Raw genomic sequence first — 24,353 nt, 5'->3', positions numbered from 1 at the left:
AATGCGAAACGCAGCATGCGCGAGGATGGATAATCCTTCACGGTTTTGTGTACAATAGCGTCGCGTTCCAGCGTGACGTGTCCTCCCCCTGCCACCCTTCTCCCTTTACTCTCTCATCCCTCTCTCTTCCTTGCTTTTTTTTTGATTTCTTTTCTGGTCTTTTCTGTTTTTTGGTTCGGTAGAATCTCTGGTGCACGAACAAGCGAGAAAGAGGGAGTGAGTGAGAAAGAGAAAGGAATGATGAACGGCCAACTGAAAAGTTGACGCGAACGCGCCGGTGATGCAGCTCGACTCAGTTCGTTCTATGTCAAGTTGAACTGGCGTGAAGTTTTTAAGGAAAAGAAGACGATGAATCATCCTCCAGAAGCGCGATACAAAGAAAAAGAGAAAGAGAGAAAGAAAGAAAGAAAGAAAGAAAGAAAGGAAAGGGTGTGTTCGAAGTTGGCCGACCGTGATACAGTCCTTTGCCATCTGAATTTCTTATTAGATTCCGAGTTTTACGACTTGATTACAAAACTTGAAGCTCTAGTTGTTGATATTTTTTGTCGTAATTTAATATAAACGATGGTGGAATGTCGAAAAGAATTTCATCTTTCTCTCTCTCTCTCTATTTTTCTTTTTTTACTCATTTCTTTATTATCTTTAAACTCATCATCAAGAGTAGGTTTTGTGTTGCCACCACTAACACCACCACCAACCACCACCTGTTCTCGCTTCAATTCATTTGAACAAAATCATATGAAGTTTTGTTGATGGGATGTTGTTGATAATAACGAAGAGTGTACAAACAACAACAACAACAACAACAACAATAACGCATTAACAAAAATGGTAAACTACACTGACACACGGATAGGTTATGTAGCAGTGCGAGCGAGTTTTTTGCGTGTACGAGAGTAGCCACACGGCGTGCTTTCGCAAGCGAAAGAAGGAATCCTTTCTCCAGCATGGTTGGTAATTACCAGCCTTTGGGCTTTCCTTTGTGTCGTTGCCGCCGACCGAGAAGACGCTTGCAAGACCGAGCAAAACGGCTAGTTTCTTTTTCTCTCTCTCTCTCTCTCTTTCTCCCTGTCTCTTGAAGGACGCAAAGAGATAACGGCGATAGTCCGAGAACGTGTTCCTGTTTTCGAGGAAGACGAATTTCCAAGGATTTTTTCTTCTTTTCTTTTTCTTTATATTCCCCCTACCATCTACCCTTCTAGAAGGGTAAGGGGAAAAAAAAGAAGAAAAATTTTCGTCGTTCTACTACGAAAGACTCGCGACAGTTTCAAGACCACGTCGTGATAATGAAATTTATGTTAACGAAGCGCGATCTTGAGACATGATTTTTTTTGTCGAGAAGTTGTCAAGAATTTTTGAGAACTCGAGCGTCAGTCTGGTTAATTTATATACTCGTTGTGTTGACTTTACACGCTTATTTTACAACTTTTAAAATAATATCATCGTCTCTCGACCCTTTAACACGTTCTATTCTTCATCGTTAATTCTTTCATTTGATCGATATCTTTTTTCGTGCCAGGTGTTATCTCTTTCAATCATTTACGTTCACCTATCGTTCGATTGTAAATACTCACACGATTGCTGTACACATCCTTCTTAGAATTAATTATCAGAATGTACATGAATCGACATTAAGAGCACGAATGTGATATATGTTGTATAATACGAACTAAACGTTAAACGTTTAAGATCTTAGGAGATCTTTCGTCAAGGAATTTCTTTAGAACTCATCTCGATATTTAGGTCGAAAGGAGTGCCAGTTCTTTCATGGTGAACGGCGTTGAAAAGTTCGGAGAAGAAATAGAAAATATGGTTGAGGGTGGGCAAAAGATAGAGAGAGAGAGAGAGAGAGAGAGAGATAAAAGAAAAGTCAATCGGAGTGAACGTTAACGGAGTTAATTAGAGATCTATGAAATAATACTATCGTTTGGTGAATACCATAATGCTTTGTATAGCGTTAAAGCTACGGTTCTATTGTTTGCACCGATAGTGAGCAATAATTCATCGCACGTGCCGGTTCACTATATATATATTGTATATATATATGTCTCGAACTCGTATTTTGCATGTATATATTTATTTTTATAGTTATATAAATTGTATAAATATATATATTATCAGTTTGTAACGGTATAAAAGAAGTCCGGTACATAAGATAGATCTTTGGCATTTTGTTTCGCCCTCGCCAACTACTCTTTCCTCTCTCGAGAGGGGAAAAGATCGATTGACATTTCGGTACTCACGGTGAAACATCGAGAACGCGTTTATATCGATTTCATCGATTGTGCAAACCCAGCCAGTTTCGTGACTTGAAAAATCTCAAAGGGGGTGTGAAATTATTTCGCGTTATTAGACGTAGATGAGAGAGAGAGGGAGTGTAAAAGAGTAAAGGAATGGAACAATACTGATCTCAAGAAATTTACTATTAACGTTTGTCGTTTATCGTGACTTTCGAATCTTGTAAGCGTAGAGTTTAAATTATTATTATTATTATTATCCTTAGTACCGCAATATAAGAATTGCTGATAGAAAGAAAATTGTTTGGCTTTTTGAACACGTTCTTTATGTGCTTTTCGTATTTTTCCATCTTAAAAAAAGATGACAATCAAGCGAGTTTTGAAAATTTTGAGTTTTGTGAAATTAAACAAAAAAAAAAAAAGTGAAAATCGCATAGTTTATATTTATTTCGTTAAATGTTTCCTTTAACGGTAAAGTTTTTCAATTGTAGACTTCATTTCTATCGTATTTTTCTTTTTTCGTATCGATGGAATGATCGATTACGAACTTAAATGTCTTATAATATAAACGGGTATGTATCTTTCCCTGATATCGAATTTTGTTATGTAAATTTAAATAAAAAAAATCTATATAATCATGTATCGTATAAAATAAATGCTCACGTTCGAATGCGAAAGACGATTGCACAACGTAGATTTCTACTGTATCGTTACGAAACGAAACGGCGTGTGTGGTTCCTGCGTGCAATATGCGTTTACATTTACGAGGCGAGAATAGTTGCAAGGAATGCAACTAACAAGATGAAATGCGCTATTAAACTCCTCTAGGTGTTACATTAGAAGATAAGTTTTTCATTCTAAAGACTTATCGACATAAATACGATCGATTTGAAATTCGTTTCAGCCATTTTTAATGTCATAAAATGCCGGATATCACACGTGCTATATCCCATAAACATTGGGGATATTAACCATTAAACGACATTACAATTTTGTTCGTATTTAATCGTCATACGTGTTCCGTTAATAAAGCTAATTTTCACTCCAATGGAATTTCGATCATAAAGTTTGAATTCGAGTTTTTTATTCTTGACTAATATTCAAGATTATGAATATAATAATGTTACATTATATGGAACAGATAGAGGTATAATTGGTTCGTTAGTTTCATCATTAGTATAATAATCAAAATACGTGTTACACAGTATTGTTCTCAATTAATTATATTCCTTAATTAATTCATATTCTGATCGAAATACATATATCCTGACCGTTACGTATAATATACCTAAAATTATTGATACTTGATCTGCTATTGTAATCGGGTAATAATTAAATCTATTGAAAACAAAACAACAATTTTATATATGTATTTATAAAATTACACTTTTCGTATAATACTGTATTAGATTATTAACAATAAAATGTCTGATTTTCTCGGATTATTTTCACCTCGAAATCAGACATTTCATATTTAATGACCTAATACATATAATGAAATTCAATGGATTTTTGATTTTCTTTTCCATTAAAATAGATTAGAATAAGACAGGATAAAAAAGACGGTAAGAGTAAAGAGGTCGCATGTTCGATGTTCCTTTTTTTTCGTTTCTCTTCGAACTTTAACGTTCCAATCAGGATTGATTGAAGGGCGTAAAAGAATAGATAAAACGGAATCACTGGATAACGGTGCTCGAATCTTTTGCGAATACGAGATCCTATTCCGGAGGCTTTAACAAAGAACGAGAAATGCTAACGAGTGAAGCCTCATCCTTTTCCTTTATTTTTCTTTTTTCCATTTTCCATACTTTTTATATATTTTTTTTTTTTATGAAACTCTAAGAGATTTCGTCGTTCCTCTTGCTGTTTGCAGCTCTTTCTCGTAAGACCTTTCGTTTAATCTATTCTTTCTTCTCACCGACTTTGCTTACTTCCTCTCTCTTATTCGTTAGCATCTTCTTCTTTCGTTTCAGGACTATACTAAGCCGTTTAACGCGGTTCGTTGAAGACGACGTTCTTAGGGATTCGGCTTTTACGTTCGACCCTTTACCACTTGCATCTTCCTTCCGCGATCACCAGGCGGAACAAGAAGATCGTGGACTTAAAACGACTCTTCGGAATATTCTTCTCATTTCCAAATGATATTTACGAAAAGAAAAAGAGAAGATAGAACCTTACTATTTGAGATAAAAGCATTCTAACCTCGCTACCAAAAGGTGCGCTCGTCCTTTTATCAACACGAGTTTTCCCCGTCCTTTTTATTCCCTTTTATTTTTCTTCTCTTCTCGTGTGACTTAGAAACAATACCAACGAAGGATATTGTTTTTATCGACTTTTCTTGTGGTCTCTTAAAACGACAAAGTTCTTTGACGATAGAAAAATCTAACTATATAGATACTTGTATCATCGTATATACATTTGTTTTTATTTTATTCATCATAGAAATATAATATCATAGAATAAAATAGAATCGAAATAATAATTAACAATTAATTAATAACTTCAAAGTTAATTTTAGTATTAACATTGCACGCTTTTCGTACCACAAATGTTACCATGAGAAATTTTCCAGGAGGGAATACGTGACGTCACAATTTCCCTACTTCTATTCTATAGTTACGTCATTTGTATCATAAGACATGAATCATATCTAACAATATTTGGATAGGTCGTCGTCTATTCCAACCAAAATTAACTTTATCAATTATTATAAACAACATTTTCCTTTCTTTTTTTTTCTTAATCTGCTAAAGTTAAATTACAATAATAAACATAAATAACAAATTAAAAGAATAGGAAAAAAAATAGAAGATAGAAGAGAAAGTGAGAAAAGATGTTTCATTGGAGGAAGAGGAGAGTTCGTCGATGAGTGCAAGGGAAATACGAAGACCAGAAATTTGCAACGCGATTTGCACCGAGAGACTCGGGGTGCACTCGATCAAGCGTGGAAACTAATTTGAAGCGTCGATTCGATGCATTCAGGGCTGCATGAAAAACCGTGCTCCAACGGCACCGGCCGTTTCGCATTATTCAATATACCTCGCCGGTGTACGATAAATATCGTATTGCGACCAATCGTAAAGAGAGCAACTGAGTAAAGAGAGAGAGAGAAGGAACGAGTGAGAGGGGGGTGATTCGGGGAGTGTGGTAGATGGCAGAAAGTGCATGCCCCGTCGACACTCGTGCCATGCTATTTACACGATCGCGTTGAATTTATCGCTCTTTCGATTGTCGTCCTACCTCCCCTACCCTACCTTCTCATACTCTCTCTCTCTCTCTCTTTTCTTTTCTCTCCCTCGTGATAGTCGACTCCACCTTTTTTTCATTCCCCAGGAAAATTGAAATATATCCCCGCAAACCGAGTGATTTTATCGTCCTATACGATCAACTTTTTCCTTTTCATTCTTTTCCTTTATCTGTTTCATCATAAATTAGAATAATTGTCATCCATAGTTTTCTTCTCGGCTACTACCTTTTTTAAATTCGATGTTCTCTATCAATTGTGTAATACAATTATTCTATTTTTCCATCACTTTATTTTCTCATTCTCTTTCTATTTTTATCATTTAAAACGGATTCCAATTTAATATTCGAAATTGTTCGATCTTAACGTTTTGAAGTATTAAAGAAAATCAACGAATTGAAGAAAACGAATGGTGAGAAATTCTTCGAAGAAGCTGAAGAATATACTGTGAGGCGTCCAACGACACGAACTACTCGCCCATTCGCTCCCGGCAAACGAACGAACGAACGAACGAACGAGTACGAGTATCTGACCGAGCAACCAACCGGTTTTCGTTCGACGTATTCCACGCAAATTCCACCTTCTCGTATTCATCGAGTTTACGAATCCACTTCTCTGTGCATTTGCTCTGCTCTTTGGCGACGATTCGATCGTTCGGTATATTGTGGATATATACCTCTATACCTGTGCTTCACGTTCCTCAGTCATCGTGAATAAATGAATTGTCGTCTCGAACTTGAATGAGTCTTTTCTGATTTCGAAAAATAATTACGTTGCTTGCTTGTTAAAAAAAAAAAAAAAAATAAATAAGAATAACAAATAATTATATAAAACAATCTTTCTTATCAACATTTGAATGTAATTGTTTCCATTGAAGGAACAAATTGACAACCCATTTCAATGTAATTTAAAAAGATTCATTTTTGCGGAAACGTTGATATTTTTACAGCACAAAGGTACTCCATCCAATTTTTTTTCATCTTATACTTTTTTTCGGGTAGATTTTATTTATTTATTTTTTTTTTTGTTTCTTTAACCACACGATCCTTTTTGCGGTCATCGTAGATCGTACGACGAGATCGTGCAGTGGGGGAAGGATTTACGTACGGGTTCGTTGAAAGTTTCGGCGTGTATACATAGTCGTCTGAAGGAACGGTTTTTACCAGCGTCTCTATTAATCTGCCAAGGTACTATCAATTTTCCTTCATGAAAAAAAAAGCTCAGCATAGTTGATGTAACCCGCACGAATCCCGGCTTTCTCAGCAAACCGCAAAAGAGAGAGAGAGAGAGAGACTTCCTCTTCGTCGATTTTCATTGGTAAACTCGAAGAGAAACATCGATAGGCGCTTGTTGAGCTACAGCGTTAAATGAAACTCCCGATAACGTTTCTCTTGCAATTTTGCTTCCTTTGGAGGACGTTATATGTACGCATAAACGTATACGCGTTTGCACTTTACAGGATGCGACGATTAATTACCGCGTTTTGACTTCAATATACGTTCGCGAATATATGCTACGAAATGTGTATTACAAAGAACAAATTTGTTATTTATAAATTTGTAATTGCTATATTGTTTATGGTTTATTCAGTTTTAATTAATTTTTTTATTTTCCATTATAGTTATAACCTATATTATATTCTTACGAATAAAAGTATTATATCTTTTTATATTTAATTCTATGGGTCGAGAGTCACTTCTCACAACTATTCAATATTATCAAAGAGGGTTGCCTCTCTGGAATCAACAACATACAAGATTTTATTTTTCTGACCGGATTATCTATCCATTTTATTAATCGTACCCACGTTACTTAACTTCAGTGATAGGACCATAGTAACATAAGCATTAACATTGATGAATTAATCTCAGAATAATAAATCTAATATCTGTCGTTCCTAAAAGGATTTATCGTATCGGAGAAACAGGAATATCGCGTCAATGAGGTGATCCTTGCTTGTCCTACAACTTACATCATAAGAGATAGAGCAAGAGAGAGTGTGTGCGTGTATTGAGCTTACATGTAGGATGTATAGGCTGTGACAGCATTTGGTGATCAATGGGCACGGTGCGACAATATGCGTCCTTGCGGTATTGCGTTATGCATTGCACGATCCACGCACATCGCACACTGTCGATGGAATTCTCTGTGACGTATCACCCACGCCTCTCTTATTCTGCCATCATCCGTGAGAATGAAAATCCTTTAGCAAAAAACAAAAAAAAAAATCTCGTGTCCTCTTTTAAGAAGATAAATTTGATGATCCACTTTATGCATGGACATCATCTTGACATCTTTTGAAACAAGATGGTCTTTTCAATCTAATATTCCGTAAGGATTGCGCTTCGAGTATATTCTCCTCAACTGCTTCAGGAATGATGAATCCGTATTAGCGATGTGTACACATTGTTCGTTAAGCTCTCTCATCGTCGTTCGATAATCGGCTCGACGTGTAACGAACGAGCACACGATTGGTAACAACGAGATAGGAAAGCGTCGAGAGGAGGCCACACACACGCACACATACTCTTTTCGATAAATCAAACGGAAATCCTAGCGTAAAATAGATCATCCGTGAATGTAAAAGATTTATTTTCTCCTTTCTATTATTGCAAGTCCTCGTTTACTTTTTTTTTTGCTCTTCCTTGGCGAATATTTAGAGTAAATACGAATAGCAAAGCAAGACGAAACGAATCAAAGAAATGGGGGGAGAGAAAAAAGAGGTTAAGCTTATTTCTAAACGAATAGAGAAAGAGAAGGAAGGACGGATAGAAAAAGTGATACGAGAGAAAGAGAGAGAAAAGATGGAGGAGCATTGTCGTCAGCGATCGATACAAAACACCGCATGTAACGTGCTCACACAGTGCAGACCACGAACAATACCAATGTAATAAACCGCTCCATTTACCTTCTCGTATACGCATACATTTACTGCGTCAAGATAGCTTTTTAAAAGAGAGAGAGAGAGAGAGAGAGAGAGACGAAGGGGAACAAGAATATAACAACGTGCAAACGAGCCTTCGAGATTTACGTTAGTTTAGTATGATCTTTATGTACCCCAGGATAAAACTACGATTGCGTTAAAACTAAATAGAACGAACAGTCTAATTTTTTTACTATTACTATTTATCCTCGTTTGTCTACTTTCCTTTTTTACGTTAATAATTGAAAGACATAACTCATATGACCGATATTAAAAATTTCGTCTCTAATTGAACCATTTATTTGGTCAAATCGATTAACTTCACTAAAGAAAAATTATAGACAATGGATAAAGTAATAAACATTGTCATATTGTATCATTTATTATTTAATGATCGTAAAAATTGTTTTCGTTTTAGTGCTGCTAAGTCTAATTACAAAGGAAATTGATTTGAAACATAAAAAGTTAATTATTAACGAAATGCTTTAATAATACAAATTGAAAAAATTAAAAAAATTGAAGTAAATCAATTTATTATAAATTGACGTTAAAACAGTGACTAATATTTCTTGTTATTTTGTTTCTGTTCCAGGTAAGAATCGAAGGTACATCAATAATCACTTCTCAATTTTCATCTATTCATCAATTGAATCCCAAATATCAACGATACTTCCGTTTACATTAAAGTCTTCGTAGAAGTGTCTTGGTTTGGTTACAAGGAGTATTCTATTCTACCAGAACTACATGGCTTACACGCAAACGACGAGTAATGGATACGTTTATATGATCGTTCGAGCATGGTGTCTATACGATAGCCCACGCTCTTCCTTGTGGACACACTAGACACCGGCGATGCGGAGGAGTAAGCTAACAGTTACGAGAGGTCTACAGCCTTTAGATCGTTTGCGCAAAACCATCTCGAGTATCCTTGCCTCGATACAAACACAAGCGATAGCAATAGAGAATTGTAACGCGTCTTTGCGTTCTACGGTCCAAATACCCGAACGATACGCTTGTCTCGTATTTGTAGATTAACAAACGTAATAGATCGGTAAGCGAAAATCAAGCACACAACCATTATTTATCGCTATTTAAATTTAGATCGAAACTTCTTCCGGAAATTGTCATTCAATCATCGTTACTCTTGAGAAAAACGAACACATTTAGAAACATCAATTTAAAACATTATTTTATTTAAAAATAATACTTATACATTCTACCGGATGCTGTAACCATTTTTTATCGAATCATTCTTATTTCTATTATTTTTCTTCTTCTGTTAGACGCGATAGAAATTCATTTAATGCTTCTCTCTTTTAACGGTATTAACTGGTTGATCGTGTCGCTTATCAGTTGTCTAATTCCTATGGTTGAAATACCGATGGTACGTACGACGATTTAATTAAGAACATTCCAAAACTCGGTACGATTATAGCGAACTATAATCCAAGTCTCGACGGTTGACTAGCTGTACCGCAATAATTACACTTTTACCGCTTATCTCATGATATCTTCAAGAACGTTTCTAATTAAACTACTTTCGATCGATTCTATCGTAGTAAACATAACGATTCGTGGACCGTGAGTCGACGCATGGTTAAGATACGGTGTGGTAGTTAAATATATTAAGGTTTAACGCTTTCAAGATCGCCGATAATATCGTAATGTATCTATGTATGACTTTCGAAAAGAGACATTCGTTGTTTCACCTTTAGACTTTATTCTCTTTGCATCGAACGAAAAATATAATGGATTTGCATTTCGAGAGTTCGTCTTTTCAAACTTACTTCATAGATTTTCTTTCACGTTGGAAAAATGTGAAGAAAAAAGAGCATTCTTACCAGGGGAACAATAATGAGATTCATGGGTTCTGAAAATGAAAATTTCTACGTGAAAAAGAAGCGCAGGACTAATATACCGGTATAGGAAACATTTTGTAGAGAGCGTAAACTTCAACCGACCTGTTAAGCAAGTTAACTTTTCCTACGGTTTTTTATATTTTGCTGGTAGTAGTCCATTACGTGGAATTTTAATAGCTTCATTAAGCTACGAGGAACCTAAAGTGTTTCATTTCTACGAATAAATGACAATTGGCGAAAGCTGATCTTTAATTGGACGTGTTGTAAGAAGAAAATAATATGATCTCACAAATTTAATTGTCGTAAGCGTTTTAAAGTTTCTTCATTTGAAATTTGATTCTTCTCTTTCTTTCGATCAATCGTAGAAATTGACGAAGGAAACTTTGTGGAAGACCATTAAGCGGATATCCATAAACCTCGAGGCTTGCGGTAATTACACTAACTATTGTATTGTAATTCATTCAGGAAGTTGGTACTCCTTCTCTAGGTGAATACGTTGAAAGTCTCTAGAGTCGCACTCTAAAAGATTTTCCAAATCACTAAAATATTTCTCTCTTTTTCTGCCCTTCTTCCTTCACTTCGACTTTTCAACAAGAAAGAATCTCATATTTTTTCTTTTTATTTGCCCTCAGTCTCATTTTTTTTTTGTTCCTTTTTCCCTTCTTATTACCTTTCTCCCTTACTCTTTCTTTTCCTTGGTGAATTAGCAATGAATTTAATAACGATTTCAATGGATACCAAAGTGAGAACGCATATTCGACGAATAATCGAATAAATATTCTCAATTGCCCATTCCCTGCTATTCTTTTTTTTTTTCTTTCTCTTCTCCGATCTCATTTCCGTAAAAGAATTGGTTTTTATCTTTTCTTTTCCTCCCTTTCGAGGAAACGAAATACTCGCAGTAAAGGTAGAACTCTTCCTCTTCTTTAATTGAGCTTCGGATTCTAATATCACGACTCAAGTCCATTCCTACGCTTGTTTCTAGTTAATGAATTCTGTCTGAAAGTTATTACTTATTTTCGAACGTCATTAATTCTATTGAAAAGAAAAAAAAAGGTAGAAAAAAATAAAGTCGTTCCACATTTCGCAGTTAATAACGATCGAATATATTTTTCAATGTTAAAAACTAAATATCTATGATTAAAAGTTTCCTTTGTTACAGTTGTATTCTCGCAATTGGGATAAAAAAAATATTCTATAGTCCGATAGAACGATGGTGTATGTTCCCGAACAAACAAGGCAAACACCATTGAACTACATTTAATAGCGTTGTTGTCCTTAGTGAAGCTATCGTTATGTCACTAGACACTATTGTTTGGTTAAACTTTTGACACGCATTGGAGTTAGCGAATGGTCTAAATGTAAAATGCAGTACTCGTGAAAAAAAGAGAAAGAGCATAGTAAACGTATGTTGATTAAATATGGACCCAGCCCCTTACTCCCCGCAAACTTCAATGGCAGCTCTCCGGGGTTACCAAAACCCCCAACCATTGAGTGCGATTCGTGCATTGTGCATGGAGTTTAAACCGGTAAATATTCAAGGCACGAGGCAGCTGCCGTCATCCATGTGCTACACGTATACCATACGTCTTATCGTATCCCGAAAACAACTCGTTCGATGCTCGACGAGCCGAAGAAGACTGCTGCCGTTCTCCTGATGTTCACTCTCTGAAGTCGACCATTCTTCCCCATCTCTCAGCGAGCAAAGGATCATCCAAAGGCTGTGCTCGATCCTTTACGAATTTCTCCACGATCACGTCCGCATAGCTCGTCCTACCGAAATTTATGCTAAACCACCAGAATGGGACCTTCTGTTCGAAGAACAGAGAAAGAGAGAAAGAGAGATAGAGAGAGAGAGAGACATATAAAGAGATAGAATTGGTTAGTTCGAGGTAGGATATCGATCTTCCTCGTGGCTGGTTGTGGCCCATCAAAATTCAAATGTGGCGTGGGATTTCGTCGTAAAACATGCGGCAATCGTGTCGGTTTCATAGTTTTCCTATGCGAAGCTAAACGAATTCCTCGAATTATCGTTTGCAGATTCTACGAAAAATAAATGAATTTTTCTTCTATTTACATTAGATTGATATGAATTTCTTGGATGAAGACAGTAAGATGGCAGAATGGAAAGGATAAAATATTTAACGATGCTGTGACTGTCCAGAACAGGTCAACATTCTTTCTATTCTTTGTTCTTATATCCGATTCTAAGATATTTATTTGTATCGTATTAAATTTATCACACGAATTCCATCCAAAGCTTTTTCCTTTCTGAAGGATATATATTAGCATGTTTTATCGCATAAAATCGGTATCACAATAGCTTCCCCAAATATATCTCTCTTTTATGTTTGTCTTTCGGTTTGTGTTGAGAGAGTGCCTTTCTTGCATATACCCTTACAAAGGATCTGGATCTGAGAATATGTAATAAATATTCTCACTCAGGTCTCTACCTGTTTGTTCTCTCTTCTTCTTTTAGTTCTCCAAACCAAGGAACAAAACTTACGAGGAGTCAGTCTGTAACACAGATACTTTCGACACTCAGCGAACGCTTCGAAAAAAGACGGTCGATAAAGAAGCGATTAACATAACAAGCTGCCGCTTATATACTTTGTAACAGTGCAGAAAGAAAACTATCGAGGCCATCGCGATAAAATGCAACGTGTACTCGTAACTTTTTTTACTTTTTTCACTTATGTCTTTCTTTCTTTCATCAGTCGGGTGTAAACGAGACTAATGTAAGAGCAAAGACAGACTTCTGTTATAAAAAGATTACATAAAGTGAATTCTTCTAATATTCTTTTCATACCATTTGGGATTACCTTCGAATCGAACGATTGAACTTTGAAGTGCCATCTTTCAACGTAGAAGCTACCCCGTGTTTTTCGCACGACAGATGATACTTGACACTCGTTGAGATAAACTTACCTATCTCGACGACAAGATCTTGTCGGATTACTTCGTGAGTCATCTGTCGAGATATAATGATAAATCGTGAAATGGATAGATGTCGAATGAGAAAGATAAAGAACACTGAGAAGAAACTCACAGTTATTATTTTGTCTGTTTGTTTTCTTTTTAAATTCGCAATTTTTTACATTGATTTTTTCTTATCAAAGAAAATATTTCATTTATTTCCGATCGAAGAATTATTACACTTCGTTAATCATTTGATAAGTAAATAAGTTTAGTTGTGTCAAGGATGAAAGGGATAGAATAAAGTGTTCATCTCTCGTTTCGAGAAAGAGAGAAACTTTCAATGTTCGTGATTCTTGTTTTTATTACATCCTGGTCACATTTGGGATAAATGGGAATAGAAGAGAAATTGAAAGCAATGGGACGCGTCCATCGATACGAACATTTAGGGAACTTCGATTAAATTCGCTTTATCGAGAATTAATAATCGTCGACCAAAAATATCATTCGTTTTGTTAGCTGGAATTGCCAATATTTTTTTGCTTGCGCTTTTTTTTTATTTAAAAAGAAAATATGTGCTGAAATCATCAAAAAAAAAAAAGTAGAAAATAATTCCAACTTGATGGAAACGGTAAAAATTATTTTAAAAATGTAAGGTTAAACGAATCAACCAATAAACGAGTTAGAATTCGATATCTTTGGATTTTATTATCTTATGTAATTATCATCTTGTAGTTTGTCAAATGAAAGTAATTAAAGTTTATGCATTTACTTTCGTATCAGGCGGTCCATTGGAATAAATGAAGAAGAAATAATTGAATTATTAATGATATAATAGTTTTTCGATTTGGACTCCCTTTCCCCAGCATTTTAACGATACACGATTATTACACAATAGAGTTTCGAAATGCAAACGATATCTTTCACAGTTTTATTTTTCCAATAGATAAATATTACAAAAGAAATGCAAAACAAATAATTCAATTAATAACGGAAATAATATGCACTTGCAATAATAATCTCCTTGTTAAATAGAATCATTTGCGAATGGGTAAAATTTTCCAAAGGTATTACTTTGTAAAACCATTTAACGAATTCACATTAAATTTGTCAATACGTTATTGTAATTTTCTATATTCGTATGTAATCGATAGTAGAAAATCCGATTTAATCATTTTGTTTATAAAGCTTAGCAAGCCAAAATGTGCATTGAGCGTACACAACTAACAGAATAGGTGTTGCTACTTTTGTTAATGTGTGGATGTACATGCAAAATTGTTGGAATCTGACGAGAGGGGAATGATTGAAAGAAGGAAGGGAAAAAGAAGGAGGAGGAAAATATCGTTGGTCCCATGCTTCACGAGATACGTTCTCTCAATACTTTTACGTGGAATATATTTGGTTTCCTTTGTCGGCATCCGACGACTACATTCCATGCACCGAATTTTACTTTCGTTTCCAACAGCGGAATCGAAGAATAATGGGTGCGTTTTCGCAAAGAGTAAGTTAGGTTCGAACCACAGGAATGTAATATTCCCTTCCTTTCTTCTGTATCTATCCTTCTTCCTTTTCTCACTTTTCTCGCTTGTCCTACCATCTTCTTACCCTATGTTAGTGCAGAATTTAACTTTCTTATACGATCACCACGAGAGAAGCCTACACATTCGAGCTCCTCCGCTATCGCCATCAAATTTATATTTCACTTCGTAAAGAACCAACAGGTGCCTGTTTGCTTCGAGTCGAAGTAAAGAGTGTCTGTGAATTTGTGCGTATGTATGCGTGTACGTGTATGTAAGAAAGACGCGAGCATATACGCTCTCACACGATCGCAAGATGGCAATCATTATAAATAACTTAGCCGTACCACGTCACTCCGGGGCACACAATGCTGGGGCCTTTTATTGGAAGGAAAACGGTGACGATAAATAACGTGGTAATAATAAATAGATAGGAAAGTCGATGTTGGGTGAAAGGAAGTAGGGAGAAAGAGGGATGTTATTTCCGTAGAACGGAACGAATTTACTAATACCTACTCGTGAGTAGACACAATGCGAACAAGATCTAGAGTTGGTGAGCCTTGGAGAATAATGAAATCGGATCGATGGTCAGATTGAAACGATTCATTTGGGAAATCGGGAAACGATTCACTTTCTACGTATGTTGATATAGATTTTGAAGAGTCAGTTCTATTATATAAACCTTATATACTACTGAATAATCTCGTGGTTTATTTAATAATGCTGGAAAAATGTTAAAAAAAAAAAACATTTTTGTTACTTTCTTTTAGATATTCAATAGATAATATCTAGCATGGATATATTATTTTATTCTTATAATATCAATTATATATTCGAGAAATATACAGTAACTTGTCATGGCTCACCGGTCGAAGTCACGGATATGTTAAGAATATCAAACATCTTTCGTTATTATTCAATTGAAAATGTTTGACGTGCCGGAAGGAATCGTTTAAAATTCTAAAAAAAAAAAAAAAATAAAAAACACTTTAGAGTCTATGGGATAAACCATTTTAAATATTGTTCGGTATGACTTGTGAATAAACGACATTTATTAAGAATAAGTAGACAGTTGTCCCCGATTTCTTAACGATAGAACTTTTACGTTCCAATCGGAAAGACGAGAAGCTACGTTTACAAAAGATTGTCGATGTGTGTAGATATGTAAGAAGAAATAAGGGTATGGTTATATTTTGAAAGAGAAGGTTTCATTGTATCTTGAAGTAGATGCTTATCCCGGCGTTCCGTTAACAAGCACGCACGCACGCACGCACCTGTATTTGTCTCGATTGGGTTCGTCGAGCACGTATTCATTTTCCCCTCTACTCACGACTCTATTTTGAAAGCAGAATTTTGCCATGAGTTTTCTCTCTTTTTTTTTTAATTTTTTTTTTTACAGTATTGTTGTGATCCAATCTATTAAGTTACTGATCTCATCTTTTCTTGGTTTTCAAATATTTTATGTTTGCGAACAGTATGTATATAATTTTATTCAGAATTAAGGTTATAAAAGTTACCTCTAAGGTAAATAAATATAATAAACTTTAGTTAATTAGAGTTAATTAGAAAAGTACTTTGAAAACAAAACAAAAAAAAAATAAACGCAGGTTAAAATACTCAACACGCTCGTTTATATTTTTGTCAACAAAAATATCATTTATACGAAACATGTAAAATGTCAAATGCGAATGATGATATTTTTTTTTTTTTCAACGAGACAAAATTTTGGGATTGGTTTTAACCATGTGAGAGTGTTAATTGATATAGATTAAATTCGAGAAACTTTCAAGAGAACGGTTTTACCGAAAAAAAAAAAAAAACAGATAAATGTGTTGAGTTACTCTTTCGTTTTTGTTACTTTATCATGACCTTTCTGATTTGAATATAAATTTAAATTTGAAATAAAATTTTGTTGATTAAAAATAGTAGAAGATAAAAAACAAATTTATATATGCATCTATCTATTTATCTATTTTTGTTTATATCGAAGGTACACATTGAAACGAAATGATACGCCTCCTGTGCAACTTCGAAGGACGAAATACGCATCCATTTGCGTGCAAATTACTACGCGGCCTCGTATCGCTCTACGGAAGAGAACGAATCTCTCGAATTGAATATACCTAGAACAGTTTCACTACCGAAAGCTCGTTCCGGTAACCGAAATGTATCTAGTCGACGAAGTCACATCGTCGAGCGCGTGCATGCACGTAGAAGTAATTAAAGCTTCCCCATTTGGGATCTCTGTAAATTTTAGCTTTTTCCTGCATGCCTTCCTCCAGGGACTTGCTGTCTTTTTTTTTCTTTCTTTATTTTTTTTTTTTTTTTTTTTTTTTTGTCAATGCGTAGATATTCTAGACGACTTTATTTGAGATTACCGACAAATAGATTTTTGATTTTATTTAAGATTGTCTTGTATAAATGGAAAGGTAATAATCCATCAGATATATTTGTTACATTTTAAAGTAAATTTGTGTGACATTTTAAAAGTAAAGAACAAAATGTATAAGGATATTTACCGAATGGAAAGGTTTTTCGGTCACCTTATATATATGTACTTGTATATTTAACCTTCTGCTTGATACAAAATGTTAAAGAATAAATTTCGATCATGATGGTGGTCTCGATTCGTGTTGCAGTGGCCAATTATATAATAGTCTAGTTGAGTTCACTTAATGAGACAGATTCACGTACTTAGGATACACATTGGAGAGAGAATACCAAATATGTGAAGAAACTTGTCGGTGATGGTACTGTCGTTTTAAATCGCCGTTTCTCGATACGACTCGACCAAAATAGGCACGTGTGAGTCACGTTCTTTCAGTTACCCTACTTGTTATTAAGCTTCTTTACGCTTACGACGACTTTTTTCTGTAAATTGACCAGGAAGAAGAAAGAAGATCAAATGGTAAGCTAAATTAATGGAAAAGTAAAAAATAAATGAAAAGATTAAAAATAGTTCACGCATCAGATGATTTTTTTTTCTTTTTTTTCATATTCTTCGAAATATATTTATAGTAAAATTCAATTAAAATTCTATCACCATGCTTATCTACTGGCTCTCTTACTGCCTTTTCTTTTAGTTTTTATTATCAAAAAAAAAAAAAGAGAATGGTACTTTTCTATCCAGCAGCACACTTTGTATTGGCACGTTGGGAGAGATGAATATTCAAGAATGTAAAGATAAGTGGCAAGGGAGTGCATGCTCATTTTGCATGATTTTATAAACGCAATTGAGATGCTAACGACGCACCACTTTTTCAAAATATGAGTCCATAGATTGGAATATAAGTGGAAGCTCTTGAATCTTATTTTAAATAGTTCATAGCAAAATTTTCGAATTACCCTATTCCGTTAGTCTTTAAAAACCAGAAATTGTCTTATACGATAGTTTCTATGACAGACGTTCTTTAACGTCAAAAAAACCTTGTGGTAGGATCCAGAGAACGAAAAAAAAAAAAAACGTTGAGCTACGTTATCGTTACATTCTCGATGTAATATCGTTACAACGTCGACGACCGGCTTTACTCGCGATAAAATTTCAAGTTAATGTTTGCAATTTGCAACCTCGTCGGCCAATAGCTAGATTATCGACAAAAATTAGGAGAATATAGCAATCATCATAAAATATTGCTAGTGTGATCGAAAAGATAAAATTAATGTTGGTTAACGATAAAAAATTTATATTTATGTATAGATATAACATAGATGCATCACATAATGAAACCTATCGATAGATGGGATTACAAACGGGTATTATATATATATAGAGTAGCATCGATTTAACGCATGTTAAACCGTTAGATATAGAGTTTAAAGCCACACGCATTTATAGTTGGTAAAAGGTATAGGTTAGAAAGTGTCACGGGAAGCCTTTCGTGGGTCGTCTTAACACGAATTCATTGGGGTGGAAAGACGAGGTTCTCCTCTAAATCGTCTTCGTGCTGGTCTTCCTAAACTTCGTAATCCCGTTATACATCCGTCAAGTCGCATATCGCAAGATTTATTAAACTTTAATACTGAATAAACTGTTAAATATCTTGATGGGGAATCTATACGATTTCTTTCGTCAGATCTTTCAAGTGATATTAAAAATTTTTAATCATTTGAGAAAGTTCTTATCTAAGAAATAAATATTAATTACAAGGTTTATTCATGTCTCGTGATTATTCGTTGCTAAATTAAAAATAGAACATTTCTTTTTCAAACGACGTTGGAAGAGTTTACGCGCAACAAACAAAAACTAGGCCTATATATTCAGGTATAATAATAAAAAGGGAAGAAAAGGAAGAAAATTTCAGATAATCTTAAGGGTAAATCTTCGCTCGTTTTATTATCTACAACAACGATCATTCGAGCTTCGCGATGTTAATCTAGAATCGCGTGTTTCGTTGAAGTACGTAGTTTCCCTAATCTCTGGGCGTGTTCCAGCTTCGTCCATCGTAGCTGGGAGATCTGTTAGTAGTACGAGGAAACCCACGGGAAAAAATAAATCTATCGTCCGCTTCCGTGAATTCATTCCCTAGAATAAAGGGACTAGCTCGAGATTGTAAAGCTAGCGTTCCTCTTTTAAACCTCTCGAGTCAAAGCTTTGAGTTTTCAAAGAGAATATGTTTTCTTTTTTTATTTAGGTATACTCGAAAAATGTGTAAAATTAGATAGGTCATTAGAATGTGCTCCAATTTGATTATACCAAAATTTATTTGTTCCTCAATAGAATCATATTATCAGTTTTACGATGATTGCTTTTTCTATGACATTGATAAATTCGACAAAAGTAGCTTTCGATTGAAATCGAATATCCTATTACAAAATTCGGTCATCATGATCTATTATATGCAGAATGTTACATGTATCAATAACGGGATCTTTTTTTGTAACAGGACTTTTGGTTTTTTTTTTTTTTTTTTCAAATTATTAACTCTTGTTAAGTTCATGAATTTATCTCTTTTTTTTTTCTTTTTCGATTGGACAGATATTTTGATGGAATATTCGATATTCCACTTGTGAGTTTAATTGCAGGTTATAGGTTTCAGATAAAAGTTTTAATGCTTTTCGATGATTAAAAATTTTATTGAAATTTTTCGATGAAATTGTGAGAAAGGTTAAATAATCAGAAAGAGAAAAGAAAGAAAAAGAACAAAAAAAATGGAAAGTTGGTCGATGAAGTGGCAGAGATATTTAGGGGTACTGAGTTACGATCGCGATTACGTGGACTCACATAAATAGCCAAGCATGCGACACGATGCGTCAGTGGTCAAAGGTAAATCTCTTGGATTGATTTAATCGCCGGCAGCCATTTGTCAAGGATGACGTCCGAATGCGGGTGGTTTCTCTCTTCTCAAGCACTATGAAGCGACAGTTTCGGTAGTTATGGAAATGCTAACAATAAGCATTTAAAATGATACTTCGTTTCTATGCTCATCTTTTAAACCAAATTTCAATGTTAATCCCTGAAAAAGACTAGCAGGTTAATTTTATTAATAACAACATGTTAAATTAAGGGGACCTTCTACTCTGAGCACCTAAAACAAAGGCTATTTTCGCGAATTTTTTCCAAGAAAACTATAAAAGATATCGATCTAAAAGTTGTTGGGTTTGTTAAATTGAGTCTTAAACTATATAAATGAATTTTTATTTTTTCATTTTAATTAATTTTTTATTGCAAAAACAGTAGTATAAAAAAACACCTTAAAACTTTAGTGCTTTGGTAGCTCCATCAGAACTTGAGAATGGCTTACCTGAAACATAAAAGTAAAATGGTTTTATATTCTGTATGACTTCAGCTACAAAGTGACAGTTTTATATAAAAATTTTATCAATAAATAAAAAAATGGTGGACAAATTACAAAAAAAACGTAAATTTGACCTTTTTTTTTATTGTTTTTGACTAAAAATAAATAGTAAAAATTAAAATATAAGAAAAAACTCTCCGTCACTTTGTTACAGCTCATGTGTAGAATATGTGGATTAAATTTTATAAGAATCGGTTTACTGGTTCGTGAGATACGATGGAGCTAGTATTTCAAAACATAGTTTCGAGATAAACGCGTTTAAAGTTTTTTTTTTCTACTCAAAATCGTTAAAAATTCTTACCTAAACTTAATCTGCGATGCCTGGACCGTACAATAGACCTTCTTCTTGTTCATATTCTTCAATTTCTTCCAGTCTTGCCTTCTTCCACTTTGATCTGGCATCTTTTGAGCACTCAGAGCTTCGACGGTTCGCAGATTCGATACGTCGGTCGTCGCGTCTTTTAGCAAAGTCGATCGCTCCTGGCCCAAGTTTCATGCCCATCATTTCCATTATCTTCATCACTGTTTGAAATCCTTCGTTAAAGATACATGCTGAAACTTTGCACGCAATTTCAACAACTTTTTTGCCGTTAAACAGGTGTTTAGGTGCCATGTTCCATACGCAGTTATTAAAGCTTTCATTATTATTCTGCGTATGTCCACCTAAACATCTTTCCAGCAGTTCTGTCTTAGTCAGATCCTCATAAATAGGCTTTAGCACTTTCTGTACATCTTTAGAAAGTGCCGGAGGATGCTTGTATTTTTGCTTCAGTGCCTTAGTTTTGAGGTACTTACACAAGTCGATAGAACACGTATGGTAATTATTATTATCTTTTCTTTTTTTTTTATGAATCGTGAGATATTATGATCCCTTTCTATTTGTAAGGAAAGATACAGTCTCCGTCGAAAGTGTACGAACAAGTTGAAATGAAAATAAATTAAAATGCAAACAAACTTTGAAAAGGGTTGAGAACATGGGAATCTGTTATTTTATAAAATTCAACTTCAATGATCAATTAAACATTTCGCATTTCTTTTTCTTTTTATGAAATAAAAATGTTTCCTTGTCGAAGATATTAGAATGAGAATTGAAATGAAAATAATAAGGGAAGTGTAAACACAACGCGGAAAAGAAAGAGGAAGAAGAAGAATATGAAGAAGAAGTTGGGGTAGGGGTTGGTAAAGGTGAAAAGTTGGGGTGGAGTTATTCTTTTATTTATTTATTTTTTTTTGTTCAAGTCGAGGGATATTAATAATTCCCCTTACTAAGTTTGAAAACAGGACCTTGGATGGCCAATCGCCGGGCAAAGGATTATCGGCCCATTAATGGCATTTATTATCGGCCCATTACTAAAATTTATTATCGGCCCATTACTAAAATTTATTATCGGCCCATTACTAAAATTTATTATCGGCCCATTACCGGCATTTATTATCGGCCCATTACCGGCATTTATTATCGGCCCATTACTAAAATTTATCATCGGCCCATTACTAAAATTTATTATCGGCCCATTACTAAAATTTATTATCGGCCCATTACTAAAATCTATTATCGGCCCATTACTAAAATTTATTATCGGCCCATTACTAAAATTTATTATCGGCCCATTACTAAAATTTATTATCGGCCCATTACTAAAATTTATTATCGGCCCATTACTAAAATTTATTATCGGCCCATTACTAAAATTTATTATCGGCCCATTACTAAAATTTATTATCGGCCCATTACTAAAATTTATTATCGGCCCATTACTGGCATTTATTATCGGCCCATTACCGGCATTTATTATCGGCCCATTACCGGCATTTATTATCGGCCCATTACTAAAATTTATTATCGGCCCATTACTAAAATTTATTATCGGCCCATTACTAAAATTTATTATCGGCCCATTACTAAAATTTATTATCGGCCCATTACTAAAATTTATTATCGGCCCATTACTAAAATTTATTATCGGCCCATTACTAAAATTTATTATCGGCCCATTACTAAAATTTATTATCGGCCCATTACTAAAATTTATTATCGGCCCATTACTAAAATTTATTAACGGCCCATTACCGGCATTTATTATCGGCCCATTACCGGCATTTATTATCGGCCCATTACCGGCATTTAGTATCGGCCCATTACCGGCATTTAGTATCGGCCCATTACCGGCATTTAGTATCGGCCCATTACCGGCATTTAGTATCGGCCCATTACCGGCATTTAGTATCGGCCCATTACCGGCATTTAGTATCGGCCCATTACCGGCATTTAGTATCGGCCCATTACCGGCATTTAGTATCGGCCCATTACCGGCATTTATTATCGGCCCATTACCGGCATTTATTATCGGCCCATTACTGAAATTTATTATCGGCCCATTACTAAAATATATTATCGGCCCATTACTAAAATTTATTATCGGCCCATTACTAAAATTTATTATCGGCCCATTACTAAAATTTATTATCGGCCCATTACTAATATTTATTATCGGCCCATTACTAAAATTTATTATCGGCCCATTACCGGCATTTATTATCGGCCCATTACTAAAATTTATTATCGGCCCATTACCGGCATTTATTATCGGCCCATTACCGGCATTTATTATCGGCCCATTACTAAAATTTATTATCGGCCCATTACCGGCATTTATTATCGGCCCATTACTAAAATTTATTATCGGCCCATTACTAAAATTTATTATCGGCCCATTACCGGCATTTATTATCGGCCCATTACCGGCATTTATTATCGGCCCATTACTAAAATTTATCATCGGCCCATTACTAAAATTTATTATCGGCCCATTACTAAAATTTAGTATCGGCCCATTACCGGCAGTTATTATCGGCCCATTAATGGTAGTTGATCATTGGCCGATTAATGGGCCCAGCAATGGGCCACGTTTTATTCAAATTATTTGCCCATTAACATCATCATAATTTAATAATCTATATATCATCATCTTCAGACAGTTATATATTTCTCTATGTCTGATCCCCCGAAAAATATACCTGACAATACGAAGGATTATACAGATTACAATAAAAAAAACTGCTTGAATAAACAATGAAAGAGAAAGGGATTGAACAAGATAAGAGTCGTCCGTGCGCGCCGAACGCTCAGGAAAGCGGTCCGAGGTAGTTACGTTCAGGCACCAAAAATGTAGTTAGAGACATCGGATCTTTTTGAAATTTTAACACAATATTTCTACATATATATACATTCGAAAAATGTAAAAAAAAAAAATTTTTTTAAATTGCAGAGTAGAAGGTCCCCTTAAAACGAAAGAGATACAAGAAAAAAAGCAAATTTTTGGTGGTAATGTGAAATCTGAAAAAAAGAAGACAAACAGACAAAATTATTTTCACGTAAAACGAAATAATTTGAAAAAAAAAAAATGTAATAGTTTATTTTATTGGTATGTGATCGATAAAAAGGAGAAGTGAAAGGATATATCGGTATTTTCTGTTATTTGGTGCGATACTTTCGTGCTTGGGTTCAAAGGTCATGCTCTCCAGCGCGTATCGTATATGCTAACTTTACGAGCCAAGATAGGTCTCGTTCGTGTTAAAGGAAATACGGAAATGCGCAAGGTGGCCGCGCGTGGCCCGGGTTATCGTTCCACGTTTCTCTCTTTCTTTGCTTTTTATTCGGGCCGATCGCGGTGCTTGATCTCGACCTCGCTGTAAATATCAAAAAACAACGTTGAATTCGAGCCGTGCTTGAACTATACTCGTAAATACAGAAATGGAGCGAGGTTATGTCGTGGATTATCCGTGATTTTTTTCTCATTCTATTTTTCATTTTTTTTTTTTTTATTATTATTTTCTTGTATTTTATGATCAAAGAAAAAAT

General features: G+C 34.7%; 2 protein-coding genes across 2 annotated transcripts in view; one reads left to right on the top strand and one right to left on the bottom strand.

Annotated features, from left to right (window-relative positions):
• Window positions 1-24,353, top strand: part of kug (FAT atypical cadherin kugelei) — a 299,204-nt gene that overhangs the window by 90,264 nt on the left and 184,587 nt on the right. The window lies entirely within an intron of this gene.
• On the bottom strand, window positions 20,310-21,282 carry LOC149030787 (uncharacterized). Its single transcript, XM_089177588.1, has 2 exons — window positions 20,793-21,282; window positions 20,310-20,437 (listed from the first exon to the last, which is right to left on the bottom strand). Exon 1 carries the CDS (start codon window positions 21,102-21,104, stop codon window positions 20,799-20,801), a length of 306 nt encoding a protein of 101 aa, XP_089033714.1. The 5' UTR covers window positions 21,105-21,282; the 3' UTR covers window positions 20,310-20,437; window positions 20,793-20,798.

This window comes from Polistes dominula, unplaced genomic scaffold (assembly GCF_049000335.1).
Source record: "Polistes dominula isolate Pdom_NZ unplaced genomic scaffold, Pdom_raw_medaka contig_24, whole genome shotgun sequence".
Lineage (NCBI taxonomy): Eukaryota > Metazoa > Arthropoda > Insecta > Hymenoptera > Vespidae > Polistes > Polistes dominula.
The sequence above is the reverse complement of the archived record's forward strand: the minus strand, read 5'-3'. Positions and strand labels throughout refer to the sequence as shown.

Excerpts from the sequence above, each read along its gene's own strand:
- LOC149030787 (XM_089177588.1), bottom strand. The coding sequence starts at position 21,104 with ATGGCACCTAAACACCTGTTTAACGGCAAAAAAGTTGTTGAAATTGCG.